An 18,288-nucleotide genomic window follows, 5' to 3' on the forward strand; every position below is an offset into this window, starting at 1 on the left:
ATGAACCATTAGCTCTCATTTAAATAGATGAAGCTTTTAAACGCAAAGTCGAAAACAAAATTGTCAAGTTGAAACTGCTTTCAACCGGCTCCTTTGTAGTATTGAAATGAGAACTTTAAGGGTTCCGAATGGGCTCAAGTGAGATCTCCGTTATTTATGTTCTACATTCTGAATAACATTATGTAATACCCGGGCCACTCAAAAATAAGACATCCTGTTAATAAATAATTACTTTTTTATGATTTGCTTTATTATTGAAGGTAAAAATAAATTGAGAAGAAATTGTCCTATCTAGACCGAAAAAGTTTAAAGTCCTCTTACAAGAAAACTTTGGTAAGTCCTTTTATCAAATTAATTATGGATGTCGAATATTAATAATAATATCCAAATGATTAATTATTTTGGAGTAAATTTCTAACCAACATTAAAGGCCCTTTTCTATTACGCTGCATGTCGCTATATAAAAACGAAATAAAGCTGAATTTTGAAGTTGGGTTCTTAGTATTAAAAACAAATAGGCACTTAACAAACCAGGCTCAAAAGCCTTCGGGTGTATTCTCGGCATGTGACATTGAAATAGAAAAGTGCAAAATATGGGTTAATTTTCTTCTTAAGTGAAAACTATGAATATTTAATATTAACTCATAATACAAAAGAATAAACGCAAAGGTTAACCCACGGTAACCCATAATAAAAATTAAGCTGTCAAAGGGCTGGCCCACTTACCTGACTAGTTTATAGCTTGTGTTTATCTCCAAGAAAACCTAATTTTGATTAGGCTTTGTAAAAAAACCTTAGCAGAACAAAAATTATTGTTTGTAACGGAAGAAATTGATTAGGGAAGCATAAAAAACGTTTTGCCTAGGCTGCCCCAGTATGTTTCCATGTGTTTACATAAGAAATATTCATTGACTAGATCTCGAATAAATCAACACCCAGCAATAGCTGACTTGTACTTGTTAACAGACAAATTCTACAAACACATGCTTAGTTGTTAATAGATTACATGAACGGTGTTTAAAACTATAATGGCCTGCGTTAAGATTACAGATTTTTAATACGCTTTTAACATGTGAATCACCCTTGCATAAGTATGGCAACACCATATAAACAGAGAAAGCAGTTTTTAATGTTGCATGTAGTTATATTCTCTATTCTTTAACTGAAAAAGTAAAAAGCCAAATCACTTACCCAAATCATCTCCTGCGCTGACATTCCCATTCTCATTTGTAGAACTGCTACTGGAGCTATTTTGATCAGTATCTAATTGACCATTATTACCACCATGTTCCTCTTCGCTATTGCTGTTGCTGTCTGTAGTTCCGACTTCTCCACCCTTATTACTAGTGCGTTGATTAAACTCCTTACTTCCTCCAGCAGATTCACCCTTAGACCCTTGGCTTTCACTGGTTCCTTCATTACTACCACTTTGATCTGCAGCAGCAATTCCACCGATGGCCTGGCTTCCTTCACTAATATTCGCAGTACCTTCTTGAGTTCCCCCTGTTTCTCCAGTTACTCCTAGTTGATCACCTCCTCCTCCACCAGCAACATTTTCTTGACTTCCTTCTGCTTTTATACCACCTGTTTCCGCTGCTCCCGTTGAACCGCTCACTCCACCCTCTTTTCCTGCTTCACTTCCCGTTCCGGTTGTTCCACCAGACTCTCCTGTCCCTGTTCCAGGTGCACCACCTGCTGATGTAGTTCCACCATTTCCTGCAGCTCCAGCAGCTCCCAATTTCCCACCAGCTCCTGATGTTCCACCCGCTCCTTCTACTCCCCCTGATCCTGATACCCCACTTGCTCCTGCTGCTCCAACCGGTCCTTCTACTTCACCTGCTCCTGCCGCAACACCTGCTCCTCCTGCACCACCTGCTCCTGCCGCACCCTCTGCTCCACCACCCCCTGCTGATCCAGCGGCTTCCATTGCCCCACCAGCTGCCCCAGCAGCATCAGCTCCTTCAGCACCACCTGCTCCTTCTGCTCCACCTGCTCCTTCTGCCCCACCTGCTGGTGCTGCGCTACCTGCTCCAACCGCAACACCTGCTCCACCACCTTCTGCTGATACATTGTCTTCCATTGCCCCACCTGCCCCAACTGTCCCTCCTGCTCCAACTGCCCCACCTGCTCCAACTCCCCCACCTGCTCCTTCCGCCCCAGCTTCCTCAGCTTCTCCTTCTGCCCCAGCTGCAACGTCTGCCCCAGCTGCTCCTTCCACCTTACCTGCTGCAGCTGCGCCACCTGCACCTGCTACGTCACCTGTGCCTTCTATTTTACCTGTTCCAGTCGCGCCACCTGCCCCACCAACACCTGCTGATCCAACAGCTTCTATTGCCCCAGTTGATCCGTCTTCCCCTTGTGCTCCTATTTCTCCACCTGCTCCTGTTGCACCACCTGCTCCTGCCGCACCCCCCGCTCCTGCCGCACCACCTGCTCCTGCCGCACCACCTGCTCCTGCCGCACCACCTGCTCCTGCCGCACCACCCGCTCCTGCCGCACCACCTGTTCCTGCCGCACCACCCGCTTCTGCCGCACCTCCTGCTCCTGCCGCATCACCTGCTCCTGGTTTCCCACCTGCTCCTGCTTCCCCACCTGCTCCTGCTGCACCATATGCTTCTTCTGCCGCCCCACCTGCTCCAACTACTCCTTCTGTGCCTGTAGCTCCAGCTGCTCCTAGTTCTCCTCCCATCCCTGCCGCACCTCCTGGTTCTTGTTCACCTGGTCCGGCTTTCCCACCTCCTCCTACCGTACCACCTGATTCTGTTGCTCCTCCTGTTCCTATTTCTCCATTAGCAGCGGCTGCACCTGATACACCGGATCCTGCTGCCCCACCTATCCCACTAGCCCCTATTTGTCCACCTGTCCCTGATATTTCACCTGCTCCCGAAATACCTTTTGTACCAAAATTTCCACCTGCCCCTATTGCGCCACTTGCTCCTACTGTCCCACCTCCAGCAATTTTTGAACCACTTTCTGCACCACTCATTCCACCACTCATTCCTCCACTCATTGCTCCTCCTAATTTCTCACTCATCGCGCCCCCTTTACTCATTGCGCCAACCATGGAGCCAGTAGCACCTACTTTAGCACCACCACCACCCGAACTTTTACCACCAAACCCGAAACGCCCACTGGAAGAGTGACCTCCACTTGCACTCATACCTCCACTTGCACTCATACCTCCATTTGCACTCATACCTCCACTTCCACTCATACCTTCACTTCCACTCATACCTCCCCTAAAGCTGGACATTCTACTACCGGACATTGAAATTCGACGACCACTACTCATTCTACTGGACATACCACCTGAGGAGAACCTGCTGCCTGAGGAAGATTTACTTCCACTCATTTTTAAATTTGAGCCAGACAGCCTGCCTCCAGACATTCCACCAGACGAGGAATAACGATTTGAATATATTCGACCTCCGCCACTACTTCCTCCATGGGAGCTGAATGAAAATGTGCCGCTTTGTTGTTTGTTTTCCTCTATACTTCTTGATTGAGTAGGATTTTTGTGTAGATAACTGGCTATAATATAAGATATGAAAATGGTTCTCACTAATTTTCAGATAGGTTACACAAAAGTACAACGGGGCATTTGTCCCGTTGTACCTTTTCGTCTAAATTGACAAGCAATATATAGTTTTTTTACAGATAAACATATGTATTAATTTGTCTTAATTTAATTTTATGATCGGAATATGTTATGCTATGTCGTTGAATGAATGTCTGCGAATGTTTTTTAATGTCTTCAAAAAATGCTGCTAGTGCAATAAATGTACATGCAATATTTCATGCTAGAAGTGAAAAATTGTTATATTAAAGTATATTGAAAGAATTCTGTTGAAGGTAGAACGATCTACTCTGTATATGTATTCTGTTCTTGCAATTCGTGTTGTAAGAGACACCAGTTCTTAGTAACCATTTCATATTATATTTTCAGGGATACTTTCGTTCTTACTCAATTCCTGTACTAAACTAAACGATTGAATGCATTGTCAGGTGAAAGGATTTCTATTATATACGATCTTGCATTCTTTGAACGATCCGACGTGTATGGATGGATGAATATATATTGCTGGATACTTTGTGGAGAAGGTGGTTGTATCGTTTCTGGTTCTGCAAAATCTATGTGTGAATGTCTGTTTTAAAATAGAAGAAAATTAAACATACCATTAAGTGAAACCACATCGGAACTACTTGCCAGATCAACTACCTTTGTGCTAGAGTCGAGAGACACCACGGGGGCAATATAATTTTGAGAAGTTGTCTGCTTAGCAAAGGTAGGTATGTTAGGTGTTGTCACATTCTTAGCAAGTTGGTAGTTTGTAACTGTTCCTTCTGGTTTATTGCTTCCAGTTTTTTGGTTGCTGCTGAATGCTTGAGCATTGGTAGTACTCAGGATAGGTGCAAACGTTGATTGTACATCGGCTTGCCTTACTTTTTGGTTTTGTTGGAAATAATTATAATACATGGCTTGTGAATTATAGGTCTGATTACTTTCTTGTGAGCTATCCTGTAAGGATTGTGATGAAAGATTCCAAAAAATTTGTGGGTTGGTTTTTATAATGGTTGGATAAGCGTTTGTTTTCGCGGTTGGTACGTTCGTCGTAGATTGTGTTGCCGTAGTTCCTAATTGAAAGTATGGATTATAATATTGGTTATATATAGCAGTACTGGAGGAGTTTGGTTGAATCGTGTTTATAGTCGTATGAACATTTTGTCTCCTGCTAGCCGTTAATTCTTTACGCCTATTTCTCTTTCTGTAACTAACTTTCATTCTTCTACTTGAAGGATCATGTTCGTGTGTATCAACAAGGGCGGTGTGTGTTACAACATCATCTAGTCGAATAGGTTTCCAGTTTTCGTTGTCATCAGCGTTCTCAGGAAAACTGTTGTCTTCATATCGTCGCTTCTTGTAAGTATTATGCGAAAAGCGTTTTACTGTATCGAACAGCGACATTTTCTTTTTATGTCGTCCACCATATTGATCATTATAAGATACATCGCCGTATCGACTACCACCGTCATCATTATTCACCTCTACATTATCACGGACAAAACCATCGTTATCTCTTTGCCTCGCTGATTCATACTCTTTTTCAGTCTCTTCAAAATCGCCAACTTGCTCTGAATTCACAATAAATCCGTCTCCGTCGTCTAAGAAGTCACGGTTATCGATTCCTGCGCTAAGGGTCCCCCCTTTAACAGACACAACCATATCCCGATCAAACCCATCTTGATACGTGTCTTGAGAATAAGTTGCATCGTGTTGGCTTAAATCATTTGAGACATCCAAGCTGCTAGTCTCGTCTATACTCCTTTCTGTTGGATCAAATTGAGACTCGATATTATCAGATTGTGGTAGCTCTCCCCAGTTGTTGCTATCACTGGCTAGTGATGATATATTTCGCTCAAGTATATCAGATGATGCTATATTGGCAATATTTGTTAGTTTTTGTGACTCTGGGGACTTGGCAGTAGATTCTGTATGATTTAAGGAAATATTGCCATTCTTGGTATGAGTCTGTTCAGCTGGTCGTAAAGGTACAGTTTTATTATAATGCAGAAAATTAACAGAACGCAGTGAATAGTTGGAAGCTAAATACGTTGTGGGATTTTTGTCAACTATAAAGGACATATTTTTATTTAAACTCCTTGTAGGAGGGTCAATGTTTTTCATCGTTTTGTTATCCGTCTTTCCTAATTTTCCTTTCTCTATAGTTACATTGAACAAACCATTCTTAAGCGTACTATCTTCATTAAATGAAGTTTGGTTATCCATACCGAGAGGTTCCTCTTTATAATTACTAACGTTAGGTATACTTTCGTTGAAGTTCTTGTTGGTTTCATTGTGGGCAAAAGTGCGGTTGGAGATTAAACTTTGATTCCCTGTATTCTTTATTGGGTGATTGACAACACTGGTGTAGTTTTCTAGAGTATGATTGGTAACATCTGTGTTATTATGAAGTAATGTCGCTCTTTTAGCGGCGGTCGATTCTACAATTTTGTTTTTTCTATTTTCGCTCTTAGCAGATGTTAAATGACGGACTATCGTGTTGTTTTGATTTGTTTCAGTACCGTTTTTACGTATTATGCTGGTTTTATTGTCGTAGGTCAGTAGCGATGACGTGTTATGACCGTAATATTTTCTTATGTGTTTCGACACGCCAATATTTGATGAGTTAGTCGTGTTATATAATATTTCTTGTTGACTTGTCTTGTTGCTTTTCTGCGTTTTATTAACGTGAAAATACTTGGTATGGTTGTACTGTATGTCCGCCTTGTGGTGGTAAGATATTCTACCAGGCGCAGACTTAATTTTGCTTTGCGTGACATTATTTTTTACTGATTCTTTCAAAGACGTTGTATTTTTAGGACCGGTATTACTTTGTAATCCGGTTGTTGCATTTACCAACTCGTTTCTGTTATGGTGATCCGGATTTTCCTTTTCGTCCGTGATTTTTCTCACTTCAAGCTGTTTTTCTGGTCTTATGTTTTCGGTCATTTTGTTTCTACCCTCATTAGAGATTGTTCCAATTATGGAGTGACTATTATTCATAGAGTGACTATTATTCATGGAGTGACTATTATTCATAGAGTGACTATTATTCATAGAGTGACTATTATTCATGGAGTGACTATTATTCATGGAGTGACTATTATTCATATATGTTGTAAGATTTAATTTAGCCCTTTGTAGAGTATCTCCACTATTTTTGTTCCCTATATTTCGATGTTCAGGGAGAACGACAGTTTTTGCATTCGGCTTTTGCATGTTACTTTCGGCAGATTTGTTTGTACTTGTTTGGTTTTTCAACGTTTTGTTTTTGATTTGTTTTTCTAGATGGTTATTCGGGTTTTTTAGTTTCTGTTGATGATTATTCGGTGTGGCCCTCATTTTCCCTGATTTCTTCATTTGGATCGTGTTGTTCATTTTTGGAAATACTATTTTACTTGAAAGAAAATTATCTTTCACTGGATGCAACATCTTTTTGGATATAAGTTGACGTGTGACTGGCAAAGCGATCACTGGATGCACTTTCATATTAAAGATGACGCGTCGAGTTGCGGGTAGGTGATGAGTTGTATTATTTAACATGAAATGATGTGAAACATATGGTATATCAAGTACATGTGACATTTTATCATTATTCGACTGACGTGAAATTGAAACTACTCCGGTTGATTTTTTGTTTTCTCCCACAAGGTTGCCGCCACCACGTGCTCCAACTTGTTTTACCAACGGCTTCTTAATAAATTGTTTTGAAGTAAGATGATCTTTTTGAACTCGAGGTAGAAAGCTTTTTTGAAAGGCGTGCACGTTTCGAGGAGCTGCAATGTTAAATAGCCCGTGAGTAAGACTTCGGCCTTTTAGGATCCGATCTACAAGCCTTGTGGCATTAAATGGAACAAATGTATGATGTCGAGCAAGCGTTGATGATTGCAACTCATTTAAAATAAATTTTTGTACCTCTAAGTTGCTGTTAGCAAGTGCGCCGTAATATTGTTTACTAAAGAGGTTATTTTGTGTTATGGTATTAAGTGGTACTTGAGGCATTGCAGTTCTGGCTTGAGCTGGTAGTTTGGGACGAGGGAGAGGGAGAGGATTGAGCGGATTATAGTGGTTATAAGCATGCATGGTTGATGAAGGAAAATAATACAACCCATTTTGATTTTTCGCAAAATAAAACGGAAACATTTGATTGTTTTGGGTTGCTAAAACATTATTTGTTAAAAGGTTAGTTTGGGTAACTTTTGAATTTTCTTGATTTAAGTTATTTTGATGGGCCAAATTTACTTCAGGAGCGTTTTGAACAATTCCTTTTAGTTTTGGATTACCTTTAAGATTATTTCGATTAACCAGTTTATTATTTCGGGTTGAACTGCCTCGTTGATTGACTGGTCTGGGGTTATTTACAGGTTTTCGGTAGCCGTTAAAAAGTCTGTTATTCGGTGCCGTCCGTCTGGCAGCGTAAATCTTTGCCTTTTTATACGCACTGGAGACTATAAGCAAAATATATTATTCTTACAAACGACGTTAGCAAGTACACGTAAAAATAATCCTTACATGTCAAACCAATAAAGCTTTCAATAACCGTGAACCTAGTTGTCCATGAAGCTACAGTGTTGGAAAGCGAGAAGGCCTAGGCTTAGTATTCAGAAAGAGTACTGTTGTCGTCTGTTCTGTTGCGGCCGTTGATTTTGAACTGTTCAATACAAGTGGCATGGGACCAAAGTTGATAATTTTGGTTCAAATAATCATCAGGTTTGTTCGTAAAATGAGAAATAGGAAATTAAAGCTGGACATAAAAATAAGATATAAATATGTGTAATAAAAAATCATAAAAATTTATAAATATGCATAAATAATAAGTTCAGGATAAAATAATATATAATTATAAATATAAAGAAATAATTATAACATACTAATATAAATAAAAATTGTTTCGTCGCCTAAAAACCATTTGTGGGCCAAAAGTGGTGCAAAAATTAAAAAAAGGTTTCCTTTTCGATAAAATCTGACATTGAAAAACAAAAACCATGGTAAATATGACAAAATCTTGATTTTTCGTCATCTTGATTTAAAATGCGTAGTTTTCATCAAAATTTAACACTCAACAGAAAAAGTAGTCTGATTTGCCACTTAGTCCAAATATTAAAACTGCTTCGTTTAGTAATCAAAAAAGCTTGTTAAAATTAATAATTACCATTTTAAAATTTTGTGTCCATTATAAATGGCTAAATGATTAAATCTCTTTAATAATAGCCGTAGTCCGTCTGTCTGTTCGTGCGTCTGTTTGTCTTTTTGTTACGGAAATACGAAATGCGATGTATAAAGGACGGGCGATCCCGTGGATTTTTTTCACGGGCTACCGGCTAGTCTATATTATAATACCCTATACGTCTGTCTGTCACGCAAAATAGTGACTGTAGTAGCGAGATACACGAAATGCGGTAAATAAAGGACGGGCGAACACGTGGATTTATCCATGGGACACCGACTGGCATTTCATATTTTTATACCTAATACTCGCTTTTTTTTCTATAGCTATAACATCGCCTTAATTCTCTGCCAATTTCAATTTTAGTCGTGGTCAAACGCGCGAGTTGACTAATTTATTGCAATCGCTGAATTATGGCTTTTTCTAAATGCATATTTCAAATCGTACACGCAAAATTAGAAAGTCGCAAGTATACATTTTTTAATTTTGAAAATAGGTGTTGGTGGGCGACAACATTAAAGAAGAAAAAATAAAGTGGGAAATACCGGGGATTGTTTTTCAAAACGTTCTCTCCAAATATATTGTTCACAAAGCTATTAAGGTGGCAGTGTTTTAAAGAGAAGTTTTATCTTCAAATACCTTGTGTAATCTTGTTCTTCTCCTTTTTTCCAATCGCATCTCGTTTTAAATTTTTGCAATATGTCCCCCGTTTTAAATCTCCAAGCGCCACATTTTCTCCATAAAATTCTTCAATGTTACCAGGGGGTCGATACAACGCAGCCACATACGTACATGTTTGATTATCTTTTTTACCTTTTGCGACAGAAATTCCAAACCGTTTCGTGTCCTTCCAAACTAATTGCGTAAAACTTTCAGCGTTGTCGAATTTTTGTTTTTGAAAATTGATACCAGATAGGCAAACTTCATCGTACCTAAAGTTAAAAATAAAATAAAACTGACAATGATTGCATTTTATTAGTTTACCTTCACGGTTTTTTAAAAATACCAAAATTCTAACCAAGCTGGTCATTATTCTTATTTCTCTATTGTTATACATAGATATACTTTTTTTAACCTTAAATCTCAGCCTGATATTCTGATACAGCATATTTCTATAAAAGAAATAGCGTGCGAATCAAAAGTGCGCGAAAATTGAGCATGTGTATCTACTACTTAAAAAAAGAATTAGTGTATCAAATCAACACTAAGTGAATACCTGCGAAAAATGAAAGCTATCTTCAAAAAAATAATGTATAAGAACGAATTTATAAATCTGTCTGTGAGACAAAAAGGTGGTTGTGGAAATGCTTATTATGTATAACGATGCACAAAATATATACAGTGAAACATATTCATAACCATCAGGACTTAAATAATGTCTGCTTTAGAAAGGTGTCTGCCACATAAGGTTATTCTCAAAATTGGTTTCTATTACTTCAAAAACCTGCTCTGAAGTGTCAAGACATAATGAAATCTACCGCGTAAAATGTGTCAGGAGACCTGCCTTTAGGAGGAGAAAGAAGATAAGATATTGAAATTTTATCTTTCATTAAAAAGGTCATAAAACTAGCTAATAAAATGTACTAAAGAGGTTGAAGAAAAATTGAGCAAAAATGTAAAACAATCCATTTTGGGAGTCAGTTCAAGGGGTAGTGTAAAGTGGTATCTTGAACCGAGTTCATGCCTTTCGTTCCTGAGAAAAGTTTTAGTATGTCTTTTATAAGGAGGTTTTCAAATATTCAAATAAGCATTTGAATATTTCAGTATTTAGGCCTTCACAATTTACTCTCTTGTTGAAAATTTTTTGAAAATGCTGGTTGTGCATTCTTTGATAACCGCTGATCTGAAAAAGAAAGAATGTTATAAAAATGAGAAACAAGAATAAAATTTTGCCATAAACTGAATTAACATCAATTTGTTTAATTATTGCCTCTTTAACCTCTCTTTGCCTCTTTGAAAAGGGAATTTATTAAAAGGATACAAATCAATGCCATGTCATGCACAACGTATATTATATATTATACATATAAATATATGTATATAAATTTATTCAAGCTGGCTTTTGATAGCTTTTTAAACAAGTAACATATTAAGCAGACAATACATGATTTTGAAAGCTGTGGACAAAACAGGATTTATTTTGTTGAAATCGATTATTGAATTCAAAAAATTTGATTGTTTATTATCCTTTTTTGATTCGAATTCTCGAATTAAAATTTCTTTCAGGGGAAACTTTTTGAGAAAACTGATTGGTCATGTTTCGTTCGATAAATCCAAAAAGTTGAAAATATCTAACTTCTGAAATTTAAATTGACAAATTGAATTCAACAAGTTGAAGCAAAAAATGGTAAACACACAATTATTAAACTTGCGGATTTGATAAATCGATGGTTCTTTTTCTGAGATTTCTAAAAATCAATTTTTAATGAGCATTAAAGACTCCTAGGACTCCCCATCTAAGCCATGGCCTCTCCTGAAAAAAATAGAAAGGGTATATCCCTGGATATATGTGAGGCTAGCCATATAAAATATACAGATCATCTATTTATCTATGCAGAATAATTATACAGTGGACTCTCTATGCCTCGAACAGCCACAGGGAATCGGAAACCGTTCATGTTATAGAGAGGTTGGGGTAATAGAGTGTTGGACGTTTTTCCAAGTTTTTGTATAAATTTTGTATAAATGGCAAATTAAGCGTGATTTTTCCCTTTTCTGCTTTACGTTTTGTCCCAGCAATAGACGCCATGATTGTAAAACCTTAATACCAAAGAATCGTGTTTATGTTTTGTTCGAATGGCATTTGAATCATTTAAGACCTTTCACATATGTAGATATGAAACAATCGAATCAGTTAAGACTTTAATTATGTTTACAGAGCCAAAATAATGCAAAAACGGCTTGTGTCATATAAAGTTCTAGATACATGTTGCGACACTGGAGTTATAGCGAGGAAATACCCAAAGAGATAAAAAAAAAACGTTTGAGTTAAAGAGAGATTCGGGTTATAGGGGTTCTAGTAATAGTCCACTGTATATACAGTGCGTACAGTATAATTAGCCACTCATACAACTACTTATTCAATATATTTTTTTTTACTTGAATATCCACACTTTTCTTCGTTATCAATTTTGCCATAGCCCTCTATATTTATATAGACCCACATAAAGTTGTGCTTCAGTTGAAACCAAAAAAAGAAACAAGAAACCATTGTGCAAAAAAGTTAATTTTACTGTATTTAGCAATATGTCGTATTACTAAATAACAACACTATTCCGATTTCAAGAAAGAACATGAAAAATATGCAGTTAGCCAGCTGTAAAGAACACAAAGAAGCTTTTAACGGCTAATTATACTAAGCGTAGCGTCTAATAATCCTGCATCGTCTAACTACATATTCTGTTACAGGCTAATCAGTTTACCCTGACTGTTCGGTTCAAGTAATAATAAACTGTTGTCAGGTTTCGACAACTTTTCTGCAAAAAAAAAATCTGTGCGAATATATATCTTTTCATCTAATAGAAGTAGCCCCTTTTTCCCATAAGAACAGGAGTTGGATGTCCACAGCCATGAAAATATTTCGCAGGACAAAGGTTTTTTGTTGCTAGCTCCTTAAAGAAAAAAGGCACTTTAATCAAAGCAGGCACTATATATCTTATGCAGTTAGCTGGCTAGCTAGCTAGCTAGCTCGATAGCTAAGTAACTTCACGACTATAAAAAGAGGCAGGCCCAAGTCAGCACCAACAATTGAGATAGCTAGCTTGGCAGCACAATTTTCTCAATTATATATAAAATAATTCTTACCCAATAAAATACACAAATTTAAAGAAGAGTGTTTGGCTTTCAAGCTAAATCAATAAAGCTACAACGACCATTTTATTCATGGCCGTACACAGAATGTTCTGGCCACACGAAGAGTACACAAACTCTGTTCACATTGGTCATTAAATTGGCAAAGATTAAAATGAAGCATCTTCGTTGGCTTGCGAGAAAATAGATATTTTCCGAGGCTTTAGCCTGGACACAAATCTAGCAATGTCCAGCCTTGCCGCCATGTCTCTATCTATCTATCTATCTACCTATCTATCTACAAATTTTTTACCGCCGCTCTTTTTCGTTAAGATTCTTTAGGATAAATTGAATTGTTTTTAATTGCCAAATAAATATCTAAAATTGTACGACGGAGCAATTTTCATACACGGGTGGATGATAAAGTTTGTTTACTGACTTGCAATAATTGTATATCTTGTATTGAGTTGGGATTTAAGCGATGAAAGATACACGCACAACAAAATTTGCCAAGGTTCGTATCTTATTGCAGAGCAAGCGAAGCTATTTTCCTCGTTCCCATAAATATATCAAGAGCGTAACGAATTTCCGCGTTTTTTCTTAGTACGTGAAATGTCCGCATTTTTTTACATAATTTTGACTATTACTAATACTTTCTTCGTAATGTTCAGTGAAAATCGGTCGATCGACTTACTTTGTCTGTACTGTTTCCAGCTGAAACCAAGTCGGCTCACAGTGTTTAGTCATGTGATCCATAAAAAACTTTTAATAATATCACGCGACCTTTTCTCAGATACAGAGCGCCTCTGATGGAAATTGCGGTGTTGCTAGCTATATGGAGTTTTATGTCTCATTTCCACAAGTCAGCATACAGATTTTATCCACGTGATCCACAGGTCACCCTTACTAATATCATGTGCCTTTTCCTCAGATACAAAACGCCTCAAACGTAACTTGTGTTAATATTTTCATGTAATGAACCCCTTCTTAGCCTCACTCACATTTAAAGCTAGCTAGCATACTACCGACTTAGCTGGAATAATAATAGAACTTAGATATCATAAAAAAGAGCTAGCATAAAATTAGCAGCTTGGCTAGCAGAAAACTAACTATTTAAACCTTAAAGAATTCTCTTATGCTAACGAAGAACACTTATTGGCTTTTACAGAGAGGCGAGGAAACACATTGTTGCTGTTGGCTTTAGCAGCTAACTAGCTGTACGTGTACCATACATGTTGTGTTGTGAAGAATAAAGTACTGGTTAAAAAATACACTATCCTATCAAAAACAGTTCACTTTGGCAAGAAGAAATAAAAAATTATAGCTGGAAAGACTTAAAAGGCAAGTTTTTCTAAAGTAAACTATGGCTATACCAGAAAGTTTCATATGGATTAACGTGGTGGAGCATTTAGTAAAGAATTTATTTACAAAGTATAGCTAGATAGCTATATAAAAAGAGCACAGATGAAATCGACCGAATATAAAATACACGATTAAATGATATTATATGACAGCCTTTGACTTTCAAATTATTATTGTATATATTAGCTATATTAGCTATATCTTCCAATTTGCGTATAAAAAATGTAGGTAGCCTAGCCCTGTCTAGTTTCTAGCAAACACAAAATAAAAACTTTTAGAATTGTTTTTTTAAATTATAGGTATTTTTATAATGAGCTACATAATTTTTGCCGTGCCAGTAGCTATATAAATCTTTTATGACATGCTAGCTATGCTATGCAATAAAAATTTTTTCCAACTTGTTTGTTGTGTGATCTCCTACACTGGTTGTTACTTCTTCTTTGATCAACACTGTGGTATTTTTAAGACAATAGTATAAACTTGTAAAAACTTGCGATGTAACTAGCTACCAAACATAAGGTTTCTTTCTCTTTTGACTGCAAACTTTTTATAATGAGTGTAGCTAGCTGCAGCTTGAAGCAATTAATAACCAAGTTTAGGTCTTGAAGCTTGATAATATACACTCTTATGTGAGTACTGAGTATCCTTCCTCCAAATTATTGCGAAATTTATATATCGTACCAGTTTAAAAAGTGAGAATACAAAGAAACAAGTAACTAATTCTCTGTGCGTGCTGCATTTTTTTCCCTAGCAAATGCCTTAAGCTCTGTGGGAATGTATCAAAATTTGTCCCTGCAAGCACTTCGCTAGGGCCAAAACCTACGTAATTTGATAGACAATATGACATATCAACCATAGGTTAACATGGCTGTGTCCAACATGTTTTCTGTCTGTATTTTGCATGCATCAAAATTTGACCACCGCTCACTTCAATTAATTACCTGGCCCTCATTCTCATTGTATCAGGTAATTCGTTCTTGACATTCTCAAAGTAGATCTTTGCTAGTTTTTCTAATCACTCTATTAAAAAGTTCGTCACTGTATATAAAACCTTCATCATCTTTACATTGCCTCACATGTTTCCCTTTGTTCTCTTCTGTCCCAACTCTCTCTTCGGCCATTTTACCCTTTCTATTTTCTATTATTTCACCTTCCTCACTTCGTTCCGGCATATCCTTTTTATCACCACTGTGCAACATTTTCCCTTTTTACATCGTTTCTTTTATAACGTTTTTTTGCCATATCCTCATCCTCGTCCCCTTTTTAATTTTCATTAATAGCACTTACATACATTAATAATTAAGCAATTCAATAAGTAAAAGGAATTTTAACAAAAATTTTGCGACATTTATTATTAGTTGCGACATTAAGTGTGGAAATTTATTTTTCTACTGTTACTAATGATGCGACGTTTATTGTTTGCTATGCGACATTTATTGTTCATTGCGACATAATTGATGTAACAGTATATACAGGTATTGCAACATGCTTCTAAAGATCAACAGCCTTTGGGTACGGTATGGACGAGAGATTTCGAAGAATACCAAGAGTGGACAGGGCACTGATTTTAGTTATCCGTGCTTCTAAAACTAGAGACTATTTTAAGAAAATGAACAAAACTGAAACTAAAACCAACGAAACTACTACACCAGTCAAATGCAAGACGCTCACTGAAAAGAAACTAGACTTTTTTTCCAAATAAACAAAAGCAAGAACGACAAGCGTAGACGAAACGAAGACGTATTTGTTCCGTGGAAATTTTAATAAGTAGAATGAACCAATAATATTATTTTCGCATCAATATTTGTCTATTTTTCAGAACACAGTCGGCGAAAGAAGCTGGACGATAAAAGATGACTGAATTAGGGCTTTTGACTAACATTATTCTTCACAACTTATTGGATTTGTTCCGCTCCGAATTTTTCTTGTGGTGAAATCAAATCTGATATTTGAGACAGAATAAACTCGAAATCTGTAACATTCATCCGAAACATTTCTTTAAAACCAAAATTCGATCCCATCCAATAAAACCTAACAAACATTCTATTCGACACGGAACTATAGTGATGCGTTGGAAGCGTTTGCTTTAAAGGTGTCCGATTTTCGTAATGTCTTTAAGTAAGCTAGGTTCTAATTATAGGTCATCCAATGGGTTAATTCAGATCTTATCAAATATTCATGGTTCGCGCTCAGATTACGTTATATTCTCATGCAAACATCAAGTTTAAAAGTGATCGTTCTGATTATGTTTTTAGATTACGTCCCTACTCTCCAGCGGAGGATTCGGAGCATCGTATATGGAGAAAGGATGTTGTGTGGGTGGAGGAATGACTTAAAAACAACAGCTTCATTAGATGCACATGCTTTGTGTCCTGCAAAAAAGTGATCCATGATAAAATGAAAGTACCCTTGGGGTACAAATTTTCGCGGAGAGAAAATTTCGCGGATTTGGCCTATATCTGCGATATTAAATACCCACAGAAATTATTCAAATTAGTCATTGTATCAATCTCGTAAACTTTAGTTTTTTTTTATAGGTGCAACTTGGTTATTTCTGAGAATGATCCTTATGTCAGGTTGTGGCCTTGACCTCTCTTCCACATTGATAACTTTTTTCTTTTTTTTCCTTCCTTGCCTTTGTTTCCAACACCATTACCATTATTTCGGTGACAGGTTCGAGGTATGATCAAAGAGTTTCTTCATTTTTTGGTTCTACATATAATTCGTGAATACAACTTCTCCATAACAAGGAGATTGTCGCAGGTTCTAGGTAAACTTTCCGAGACTTTACATGGAGTTTTATGTCCACCCTGAACTAGAGGTGATCTTCTATGAAGAGTGGTAGATAATTTGACTCTACATTCGCACCAAGGCAATCAAAAATTTCTTCACTCTAGAAATTTCATTGGGCAAGTGGCCAATCAGCGTGACACTTTTCATCTTACAAACTTTGGCGCGTGGCCTTGTGGTTATAGAGTTTGCTTCGCAATCACAAGGTTCGTGGTTCGGTCCACAGCGCGGGCATGTTTAGCAAGTGTCTTCAGCACAGCTACGGGTCAACCTATACCATGTGAGGGAGATTGGGTGGGCAATACCGGTGTATACCTAATGTATACATTCAAAACACAGGACCCACGTTTATAGGAGTATTTGCAACACTAAAGTGGCTATATCCTGTATAAATATTTGGAATAATGATTTATTGCAAATCGGTCAAAAATATTATCTCGTTCAGGCGAACACTGGAGATGTTCGTTTTTGTAGCGGATTCAAAGTATGTCTTTAATGATAAAAGCCTCGTACAGCCGCAGAAAATTTGAATGTCTTGTTGAATGCCATTTTTTTCCAACTTTGAATTTTATTAAGACCGAATTTAGAATGGTACATAATAATACACACCGATTCGAAACTGACATTTAAATTTTCACCCTTCATTGTACAATAATATAAATTCTCACGAATGATGTTTGTTCCGTTATTTCAAGAAACAGAGGAGAGTGATGTTTTTTTACATCGAATAAATCAACCGACAAGTTTGTGTGAGTGCATCGTTTCATTGCATTTTTTGTTGTACTTTGTACGAGCAATGTCATTTATGCGAGCTTTAACAAAACTTGAAGAAAGAAAAAAGGAAAAGGAAAAAAAATCAAAGAACTCTCCTGGAGCAGAACTCAGAAGAAAAAATCAATAAACTCAACAAGATAAAAAATGATACATTTTCTTACTTTTGAAGTTGCAAAATTTGTAATTTAGCGTTCTTACACACAGTATTTTTTAATTGGATCTTTCTTCGAGAAGCGTTTTACCTACTGTAACAGATCCATGTCTTGGTTCTGTTGATCATGCAGCTGCGACTGATACCGTCAAGTCTGCAAAAAGTAATATGAGAAAGCTGTAGCAACGTTGGACGAACGTGGAAAGATATCCAATTGGTATATATAACGCATAGGATGGCTATGCAGCTGCTGCGAGAAAATTCAAAACAAAAGAGAAGAATTTCAATAAAAAAACAGCAAGCGGATTTGCTAAACTATACAGGCAAGAGCTAACAATAGCGTCTTAGAAGAAACGTGATTCCGCGAGTTAGTTGTGCATCCACGAGGAAGGCCATTGCTATTAGGGTCATTAGATGAGACGATAAGAAAGTGTTTAATTGCTACACGTACTTTAAAGGAAGAAACTTTCCCAGAATGACCCATTTGGCTATATTTCGCGAGAATTAACTTTCGCGAATAAGGCAATGTAAAAAATTTTTTTCAATGATTCAAAAAGAAAACTGTTTTTATTCATGTCCATCACTTTCTTCTGTTAGTCAAATACTAATTATAAACAAATACAAACAAGAAATACAAACAGTTTTTAAAAAGAACTTAAGGATCTTCTTTTTCTTCTCTGAGGGTATCCAAGC

General features: G+C 37.0%; 1 protein-coding gene across 2 annotated transcripts in view; it reads right to left on the reverse strand.

Moving 5' to 3' along the window:
* The window catches only part of LOC130614562 (uncharacterized), a 35,106-nt gene that overhangs the window by 11,606 nt on the left and 5,212 nt on the right, over window positions 1-18,288 (reverse strand). For both annotated transcript variants that reach the window (XM_057435987.1, XM_057435986.1), the window contains exons 2-4: window positions 9,369-9,661; window positions 4,177-8,010; window positions 1,192-3,531 (exon numbers count right to left, since the gene is read on the reverse strand). In XM_057435987.1, coding sequence (XP_057291970.1) covers window positions 1,192-3,531; window positions 4,177-8,010; window positions 9,369-9,661 — 6,467 coding nt within the window. The remainder of the gene's footprint in view (window positions 1-1,191; window positions 3,532-4,176; window positions 8,011-9,368; window positions 9,662-18,288) is intronic.

Source organism: Hydractinia symbiolongicarpus, chromosome 11, assembly GCF_029227915.1.
Source record: "Hydractinia symbiolongicarpus strain clone_291-10 chromosome 11, HSymV2.1, whole genome shotgun sequence".
Classification (NCBI taxonomy): domain Eukaryota; kingdom Metazoa; phylum Cnidaria; class Hydrozoa; order Anthoathecata; family Hydractiniidae; genus Hydractinia; species Hydractinia symbiolongicarpus.